The sequence below is a fragment of the Coccinella septempunctata genome, chromosome 8 (genome assembly GCF_907165205.1).
Source record: "Coccinella septempunctata chromosome 8, icCocSept1.1, whole genome shotgun sequence".
NCBI classification, from domain to species: Eukaryota; Metazoa; Arthropoda; class Insecta; order Coleoptera; family Coccinellidae; genus Coccinella; species Coccinella septempunctata.
Window position 1 is genome coordinate 825,760 of NC_058196.1, and position 10,376 is coordinate 836,135.

General features: G+C 36.2%; 1 protein-coding gene across 1 annotated transcript; it reads left to right on the forward strand.

Annotated features, from left to right (window-relative positions):
• The first annotated feature begins 9,264 nt into the window (after window positions 1-9,264).
• LOC123319171 lies at window positions 9,265-10,098 on the forward strand. Its single transcript, XM_044906031.1, has one exon. The coding sequence runs from the start codon at window positions 9,265-9,267 to the stop codon at window positions 10,096-10,098; it is 834 nt and encodes a 277-aa protein (XP_044761966.1).
• The last annotated feature ends 278 nt before the right edge of the window (window positions 10,099-10,376 follow it).

The window sequence follows — 10,376 nt, forward strand, 5'->3', positions numbered from 1 at the left end:
TTTTGTAGTATTGGGCGATTCTTTCCTAAAGATATTTGACCTACGCTAAGCAAATTCCAAAAAACATCAGATCCCAATAACATGTCTATTCTTCCCGGAGTGTGATAATTCGGATCAGCCAGACTAATTTGTTCTGGGACCTTGAAGTTTGACACATCTATTGGTTCTGACGGTATGTCACCAGCGATTTCATTGATCACGAAGAAACATTTTTGAATGCTAAAGTCATTATGGATGCTCTCGAACCTTAATACGCACTTTGAACTTATATTGGAAGACAAGTTATTTAAGCCTAGTACAGAGATATTTACAGGTTCAGTTCTGAATTTAAGGTTTTTACACAGCTTTGTCGTTATGAAACTAGATTGAGCACCGGAATCTAGTAACGCTCTGACCATAGGAGTGTGTCCTTCGTTATCATCTACCTGCACGAACGCTGTCGAAAGAATAACCTGAGAAATTGAACTACAAGCTGAAAGATTTATTGTTGATTCGTCTTGGGTGGTCTTTGCGGCGGCGCAAAGACTACCAGCATTTGGTTTTTATCAGGTATATTACAAGAGTATCCCACTGTGACACAGGAGATCGGTGTCCTGCAGGGTTCCATATTGGGACCGATACTCTTCTTAATATTTTTAAATGATCCTTTCCCAAATATCTGCTCAGGTGGAACATGTTGTTATGCTGATGACACTGGATTTCTGAATAAGTCGAGAGATCGCTCAAGACTGAAGGAGAAATCGACTGTGGCTGAAAGGGATGCCTATACGTGGTTCTCAGCAAATGCACTAATATTCAATGAGAGCAAAACGCAAAAGTCTTCACAACCAGGGAAACGAATCAAAACTGTGTTCTGTACCTGGGCTTGCAGTTCCAATCTTCCCTAAGGTGGAGCAGCCATATTGACGCACTTTGTAAAAAGCTGTCAAGTGCCATATACATGATACGTCGAATCAAGGAAGTTGCAGACCAACTTGCTGCTAAGCATACCTATTATTCCGCATTTCATAGTAGGGCGGTTTACGGAATAATAATTTGGGGGCAGAGTAGAGAAGCGGGAAGAGTACGTTAAACAAAAACAAGCTATAAGAGCATTATTTGGCATAAAAATTACTGATAGCTGCAGGGAGGTTTTTAAACGAGAGGGCATACTTACTATCACTTCAGTCTTCATACTCACCTGCGTAAAATATGTTCATGCTAACCGCGGAAGGAACGTGAGACATGTAGACACACATTCTCATAACACCCGAGGAAAAAATAATTTTAACTTACCCCGTCTACGCCTGAAAAGAGAAGAGCAGGGCCCAAATTACATTTGTAGAAAGCTCTAAACAAACTTCCCGATGAAATAAAAAAACCTAGGTATGGGACCATTTACAAGAAGAGTGAAGAATTTATTGCTGATGAACACGATATATTATATTAACGAGTTCCTACATTGATGTGATTGTTTTGAAGTATTTATTAATGTTTTATATTTTCAAAGAGTGGAGTCTGTATGTGTGTATTTTATACTACATATTATATTTTAATGAGAAGTCATGAAATTTTTATGACAAAAATATTTCATACATGTTTTATTGCTGTATGAAATAAATTATTATTAATTATTATTATTATTTAATTGTGCTGAAGCTCTTAAGTTTTTGGAAAATATATCGATCAAGTTCCTCAGAGAATGGGCAGATTCCCTTTGGACGGATTCATATGGAAAGAGACTTTACATGATTGTATATTAAGAGTTTGTTGTTGTCATACCGTTCTTTCAACGCATTCCATGCCAATGTATAGTTTTGTGAAGAGATTTCTAACGATTTAATTATAAGAGCTGCTTCTGCTTGGAGCGAAGCTCTCAGATAGTGAAATTTCTGAATTTCACCTATTGATGCATTCTCATGAATTAAGGAACGAAATGTGTCTCGAAATTCTAACCAATTCTGATAGGAGCCATCGAACTTAGGCGAATTTATTGTTGGCAACCTTACATTATTACCTTGAATGGGATTTTCGTTCAACATTTGTGATAGAAAAACACCAGATTGAGGAGCTTCATGCTTTTCTTTGTCCTTTAACATCTTTTTGGCAATTGACACTTGATGAAAGTATTTCGACTCAAAGTTTTCTCTTTCCTCGTATTGAGCCTGAAGTAAATCATCCTCAATTGAGTTTTCTATTACGTTTTGCAATTCATCAAATTCAGATTTTACTATTTGAACCGCGTCAAGTCTTTCTGCAATTTGAATCAATTCACAGTCACTGAAGGTTGATTTATCGCTAACAGTTTTTAAGAATTTCGTGAAGTTAGTTAACCTAGCTTTGATAGATCCACGTTTTTTAATTTCTGATGTTAAACTAGCCATTATGCAAATCAAAAGGTAAGGAAATGATAAGAGAGGACGCACTTACTGGACGATTTGTTTTCATTCGTTGTGGACTCTCCAGAATCCATTTCTAATTGTCTGCAGGTGTTCTCTCCGTTCTCGGTATTGTAAACTGCGGGAACGTTCGAACTCGCCTAGACCGTGTCAACTGTGTGGAGCCTTTCCAATCTTGTTGACTGCGTTTGGCGTCTTTGATTCGTTTTTCGGTGAATTGCCTTGTTTGTTGCTTGTTTTTTAAAAAACCACGCTCTGCTACCAATGTTTTGAACTGTATTTCTTGATTTAAAGATAACTATGTTCGTTTTAATGTTTTATTGTTTACGTATTACATTAATTGAATAAGGTAAGTAAGTGTACGCTCCTGCTGGAATCAGAAGGCGTACTGGTCGTTCCGCTTTTCGCTGTTCCGCTTCCGCAGGCTGTTTCGCCTCTCCCAACAGGATTGGGGTGGGGTACGTCGTCTCCCGTCATTCTTCTCTTTCGTTCGTAACATTATCTATAGCTGGCCAATCACCAGGATCAGACATATCAAAATCATATTTCGAATGTTTGATATTCTTAAATTTTTGAGTCAATCCGGTATTCCTTACGCTAATTCCTAGGTCATCGTCTTGGGATACTATATCATCTATCCAGAAAAATATTACAGTGGAAAAAATATGAAATGTTGACGATTATTACCAGACAGAGATTTTGCTTCAAGATAAGACTCTTTCGTTAGATCATCCGTGTCTGTGACTTCATTCAAAGCATTTGAGTCTTCGTGTGAAAGGATAACACCTGACCGAAAACAGAAAGATTCAGAATGAGGAAAATGTTCAGTTCACAAATATTTACCAGAATTTTCACCTGCAGCCGCATCATTTACTTTATTCGCAGACCCCTAGTCTTTTTGGGAAATTATTAAACCTGTCCGTAAATAGGAAGATTAAGAGTTTTGAAAAATCTTATGTTCTCGAATATTTACCACATTGTGTACCTGAATCCGCATCATCTTTTGATAATTCGGCTTCTGAAGTAGTAAACCCATTTTTTCCTGCACCTACAAATTTGGAATGAGAATTCCGTCAACCAAAGTTTTTCACCTTTCAACAAAATAACACCGAGAAAATCTTCATTACTTACATGGAAGTACCTTATCGGAGCATGAAGAATCCTGCAGATATCTGCGAAATGAATTCTGTAACTTAGTCAACGCTTTTTCTTTTTCCGCTTTTCTTTTTCGGAAGAAAAAACCACTCCCTTTTTCTTCGAATTCATTTCCGACCTATGAAGATAGAAAGTTGAGTTTCACTAGAATGCGGAATATGTAATCGAATCAGCATTATGAAATTAAGAAATTGAAGGGTTGCAATTTCTTCAATTTGCCGAGACAATGCTTGAAAAATAGGTACCCAACTATGGAGCTCACCTTCAATAACTCCGCTTTCAAAATCCTTAAAAACCAAAGAAGTCGAATTCACACTCACTTTGCAAGAACAATTCACATTAAAATCAAAAACGATTCAATATACAATTAATCGATTCCGGATTTCTAAAATGAACATATTAGCTCTTTGTGTATTCGTTTGGAATACCGAATATGTTTCGTAATCACGAAATATATACCAAAATATATTGTTTGTTTTTCATTAGGGGGGGACTTCTCACAAGTTTTTTCTTTATTTTTAAATTCAGGTTTTGAATATTCTGCCAACGAGTTGCGTACAGCTACCTCTTTTGTTGGCGCATGTGCGTAGTGGTTAAGCAGAAACAGGAAGAGACAATTCTTAAGAAACCGCCACGCAGTTAAATTATATTTTTTCTATTTTCGCTATTTTCCAAAAGTTTGGACGCATTTCAACTATTTAACTTGATCAAACGTAATCAAGCCGCTATAGTGCGTGAATACACACCAAAGGACATAGTGTTGTGTTCATCTCCAGAAAGAAGGGCCCTTCAAGCAGCAGCAGAACCATCCTTTTAAGGGTAAGTCGTAAATCGTTGGTTTTGTTTCAATATTTATTTAATTTATTGATTTGTGAGGGGTCCTATTCGCTATTATTGAATTTTCAACGGAAATCTCGAGGATTGAGGTCCAATCAGTCCACTTTAATTCTCTCCGGCCTTTAACAACTTAAAGTTCTTAAAGCACCAATTTTGAGCTTTGTAACATGGTCCTTCGAGCCGGATGTTAAGGCCCTTCGTCCTCTTTGATTTTTGTTGAAAATATACTCTAAATACTAATTTTCATTTTTTTTTCAAAAATTAATTGAATCTCTTTTCACTGGTCCTTTCAGGCCAATCGCTTCGAAATTACGTTTTGAATAATTTTAATATATTATTCAATACATTCGTTTTGATTTACCGCAAAATTTCGAAAATTTTTCATTTCCTGAAAATTCGATTTAATTCATTATAAATTCAACCATCTTGAAGATAATTTATCGCCTGAAATCATATGCTCTGTTCAGCCGTTATCAGTGGTCATCCTTCAACGTCATATTTAATATTTATTCAGAGGTTCGCATTGTTTACAAACACAATATTATAGTTGCGTATTGAATTCACTCCTTTTATTATTGATACAAACTTTTAAAAATGTCTGATAAATTTCGTAAACAGGTCGCTCTGAGGCAGAGTTGTATAAAGGAGATGGAAATAATTAACAATTTAGCTATATCAGTTAAAAAGGATCATAAGCAACAAACGAAATTCAAAGTTCGTTATACTTCTCTTGATTTTCTGAATGAAGAATTTCAAAAATATCATAGTGGCATCCTATCTTTGTTATCAACTGATAAAGACTCAGATTTGAACGCAGAAGATGATCTTAAATGTAAGTTTCTTGAAATGTTTTATGATGTCAAATCGATTTATGCTGAATTATTTGAAAACGATGCAATGTCTCCTTTGAATGCGACTGTGGCCGCAGATAAAATTATTTCTGAAATTTCGCACGTGAGGTTACCTAAAATTGATTTGAAACGGTTTTCTGGCGATATCAGAGAATTTCCTGCATACAAAGATATGTTTGATGCCTTAGTTCATTCGAATTCAAATCTCAAACCAGTTGAGAAATTTAATTATTTGATCTCTTCTCTAAATGGTACGCCATTAGATCTTATCAAACACCTCAAAGCAACTAATGAAAACTATCAGTCAGCTTATGATACCTTGATAAAACGTTTCACAAATCCTCGAGCCCAAGCTCGAGCTTATTGGCTCCCTATTGAAAACTTCGCTCCTTTAAAAACTGAAAATCCTTTTTTACTCCGCAAACTATTGGACACTTTCTCTATAAATTTACAAAGTTTGAAAAATATGAACGTAGATATCAAATGTGATTTTGTCCTGACTCATATGTTCTTATCCCGACTTGATCCTGATACTGCTAGAGCTTTTGAGAACGAATACGGTTCAACAGAAATTCCGGAATATAAAACTTTGTTTGAATTTCTGGAAAGGTACTGCAATGGTTTGAACAATATTTCTGGAAGCAGTATTCAAAAACCCATTTCTAGATCCACTAAACCATTAGCAAATAAATCTTCAAATAATTTTCTTGCACGCCGAGATTCTAAAGCCGCACAGTGTTCATTATGTAATGAAAATCATAATCTCTACAATTGTGAACAATATTTGAATAAAACGCCCCGCGACCGGTTTTCATACGCCAAGAGTAAATTTCTTTGTTTTGCTTGTTTGAGTGACATGCATATGTTAAATAAATGTAAATCAAAGTCATCATGCCGAAAATGTGGAAGCAGAAAACATCATACAACTTTGCATTTTGAAAATGAACATTTTGAAAAATCTGTTCCTATAAATTCGAATCGATACCGGAATGAAACGGCGACGCCCGGTGCTGACATTGCCGCATCTTCTTCGATTGCGTTCGATAATAATAATTCGTTCGCTGCGCAACAACGATCCCGTACTGTTATGCTGGGTACTGCATTGATTGAAGTGCGAGCTCGTGATGGTACGCACAAGAAATTTCGTGCGTTACTGGATTCTGGTTCAGAAATTTCGATTATATCGCAAAAAAGTTTTAACGTTTTGAATCTTCCGAAAATTAATTCAGACGTGGTCATTAACGGCATCGGCAATACCCAAGTTGCGAACAATGGCATTGTTCAACTTTTTTTGAATCCCATTGGGAATTCTGATATTTGTTTAACTGTTGACGCCCTTATTTTGCCCAAAATATGTGATAAAATACCTCCTTATCCCTTAGATTCCAAATCTTGGAAATATTTACTCGGTTTACCTCTCGCTGATCCGCATTATTATATTCCTAATGAAATCGATGTTTTATTAGGATCAGATATATTCGCAAATATTTTATCAAATGACCTCATTTATGGAAAAAATGGAGGTCCAAACGCGCTTCGCACCATTTTTGGGTATGTTTTACTTGGAAAAATTGAGAAAAGCCCAGTAGAGATAAAATGCAATTCTTTTATTAATACACTTTCAGAAAATAATTTGGACGATACCATGAGAATGTTTTTCGAAATTGAAACTGTACCTGGAATTAATTTAGATATTCATAACACTAGCGAGGAAATTTTCAAAAATAACGTTTCTCGCTCACCTTCTGGAAGATATATTGTTCCTTTTCCATTCAAAGAACTGAATCCAGCTTTTCCACAAAGTCGCACGATAGCAATTCAACGTTTTCTCGCTTTAGAAAGGCGTCTTCTACGCCAGCCTATTTTACATGAGCAATATTGTTCTGTAATTAAAGAATATCTGCAATTGTCACAAATGGAAATTGTTGATCCACCACAAGAAAATACTAATTTTTTCTATTTACCCCATCACGCCGTTCTACGACCAGATCATGCCACTACGAAGTTGCGTATTGTTTTTAACGCTTCCGCAAAAATGCCTAATAATAAATCACTTAACGATTGTTTATTTATTGGTAATAAGTTACAGAATGACATAAGCACAATATTATTGAAATTCCGGTTACATTCAGTATGTTTCACTGCAGATATAAAGCAGATGTATCGTCAAATTTTGGTGGATCCTTCATATACAGATTATCAGCGTTTAATTTTCCGCTTTTCCCCTAATGAAAGATTATTAGATTTACGTATAAAAACATTATGTTTTGGCTTCAATTGTGCCCCACATCTGGCGATGCGAACCATTCACCAATTAGTAGAAGATGAAGGTAGAAATATGCCTTCAGCCTCGGTTGCGTTAATTGAGGAGACTTACATAGACGACGTTTGTAGCGGTGGTGATTCTCTAGAAAACGCTTTAAAACTCAAAAACAATATAAATGATATTTTGAATAAGGGTGGATTTCACCTTCGCAAGTGGTCTAGTAACAGTTCTGAATTTTTGTCTAGCATACCTGCCGATCAGATATCTTCAGGCACGCATTCACTTGATTTGCAAGATAGTTGTTCAATTAAAATATTGGGACTCATTTGGGAACCAAAAAATGACTCCTTTCAATTCAACGTTGAAACAATTGATCGCAGTTGTACCAAACGCAATATTCTGTCCGAGCTGGCAAGAATATTTGACCCTCTAGGGTTTCTTGCACCTATTACTTTTTTGTGCAAATACCTGATCCAAAAGATGTGGTTAGCAAAATTAGATTGGGATGAATGTCCGCCTGATGAAATATTACGAGTTTGGTCAAAATATAAGAATGAATTGACATTATTGTCCAACTTACGTATTCCACGTTTCATAAAAATTCCTCAACATTGTATTGCAGAATTACATGGGTTCTGTGATGCAAGTGAACGAGGTTATAGTGCTGTTATTTATTGTAAAGTGACAGACAGTGTTGAAAATATTAATACATTTTTTTTATGTAGTAAATCTAAAGTGGCCCCTTGTTCCAAAAAATTAAGTATTCCTCGATTGGAACTATGCGGTACAGTACTTTTGGCGAAAGTTTTAGAATGGGTTACAATTACTTACCGCGATAAAATTTGTTTCGATTCCATTCACGCTTACACCGATTCTGAAATTGTGCTTGCCTGGTTGAATTCGTCGCCTCACAGATGGCAGGTTTTCGTTGGAAACAGGGTTTCTTTCATACAAGAAAGGATACCTGCTTCATCCTGGTCACATGTCCGATCCACAGAAAATCCTGCGGACCTAGCTTCACGTGGTATGTTTCCCTCGGAAATCATCACTAATGAAGTATGGTTTCAAGGACCTAAACATCTCCTTTCCATCAACCAGAAGTTCGATATCGTTAATAATTTCGAAACGCAAGAAGAACTTCGAAAGTCTGTTTTATTGGCCTTCGAAGAAAAACATTTTATTGACGATTTATTGATAAAATATTCAAATTTTTCTGTTCTTCAACGTATCTTGTGTTATGTTTTACGATTTATTTTTCGCTCCACCGAGCATATACATAAAGATCATGCTTTATCCCTATGGGAATTAAATCGTGCTACCTTGACATTTATTAAGAGAACCCAACAGTTATATTTCAATGAAATATTTGAAACAAAAAATTTCCCTAAACCTTTTAAGAAATTGAATGCATTTATAGATTCTCAAGGAATCATAAGAGTTGGCGGTAGACTCACTTATTCAAAATTATCTTTTGATAAAAGGCATCCGGTATTATTGCCCCAGCGGTGCAGACTTGCTGAATTATTAATTGATTCCTACCACAAAAAATATCTGCATGCAGGAACAGGAACGCTCCATTTTTTAATTGCTCAAAAATATTGGATTTTATCTGCACGAAGGGCTATACGCTCAGTCCTATCAAAATGCTTAAAATGTTGGAAAACGAATCCTGTTACGTCGCAACCAATAATGGGAAATTTACCGAATATCAGAATCTCTCCAGCCAAACCGTTTTCTCACTCAGGAGTAGATTTTTGCGGTCCTTTTTTCCGTCACAATGAGTAGGCACCGAGGAGTTAGATCTTCTAAGGCTTATGTGTGCGTTTTTGTGTGTATGTCCACCAAGGCGATTCACCTAGAATTGGCGTCCGACATGAGTAGTGACGTATTTATAGCTGCCCTACGCAGATTTGTGGCACGACGTGGAAAATGTTCACATTTATACTCCGACCGTGGGACAAATTTCGTCGGTGCTAATAGGGAGCTAATAGCTTTAGCAAAAAAATGCGCTGAATGTGAGTTACTCACTCATCATTTTCTGCCAGGCAATGCCCCTCACATGGGCGGATTATGGGAGGCGGGCATACGGTCAGTAAAAACTCACCTCAAAAGAGTGATAGGTGATCAAATATTAAGCTATGAAGAGTTTTATACGCTCTTGGTACAAATTGAGGCGGTGCTCAATTCTCGCCCTCTTACTCCGATGAGCTCAGACCCGAATGATTTATCGGTATTAACTCCAGGACATTTTTTAACCTTGGAACCATTAGGTTCTGTTCCGGATGAAAATTATCAGGACATAAATATAAGCCACTTGAAACGGTGGCAACTTATTCAACAAATGCAACAGCACTTGTGGCGCAGGTGGAAAAACGAATACTTGCATACTCTCCAGCAAAGAAATAAATGGTTAAAATCTTCTCATATGCCAAAGGAAGGTTCTTTAGTTTTAATAAAGAATGATAACCTGCCTCCTTTAAAATGGGATATGGGACGAATACTCAAGCTTACACCCGGTTTAGATGGTGTTGCACGAGTTGCTGATGTTAAAACCAAGTCGGGTATTATAAAACGACCTCTGAACAAATTATGTCCTTTGCCTGTTGAATAATTCTCAACACAAATGATATTTGCTGAACAAGCATATGCTACATTTTTTCTTTTTTTATTATTCGTGGGTATTAAATTTTTCATTATATCTCCACCTTGTAGAGATTTAATTTTTTAATTAATTATTAATTTTAAGAGCAAAAGGCTCATTACAGTCGCCTTTGGAGGCGGGAGTATGTTTCGTAATTACGAAATATATACCAAAATATATTGTTTGTTTTTCATTAGGGGGGGACTTCTCACAAGTTTTTTCTTTATTTTTAAATTCAGGTTTTGAAT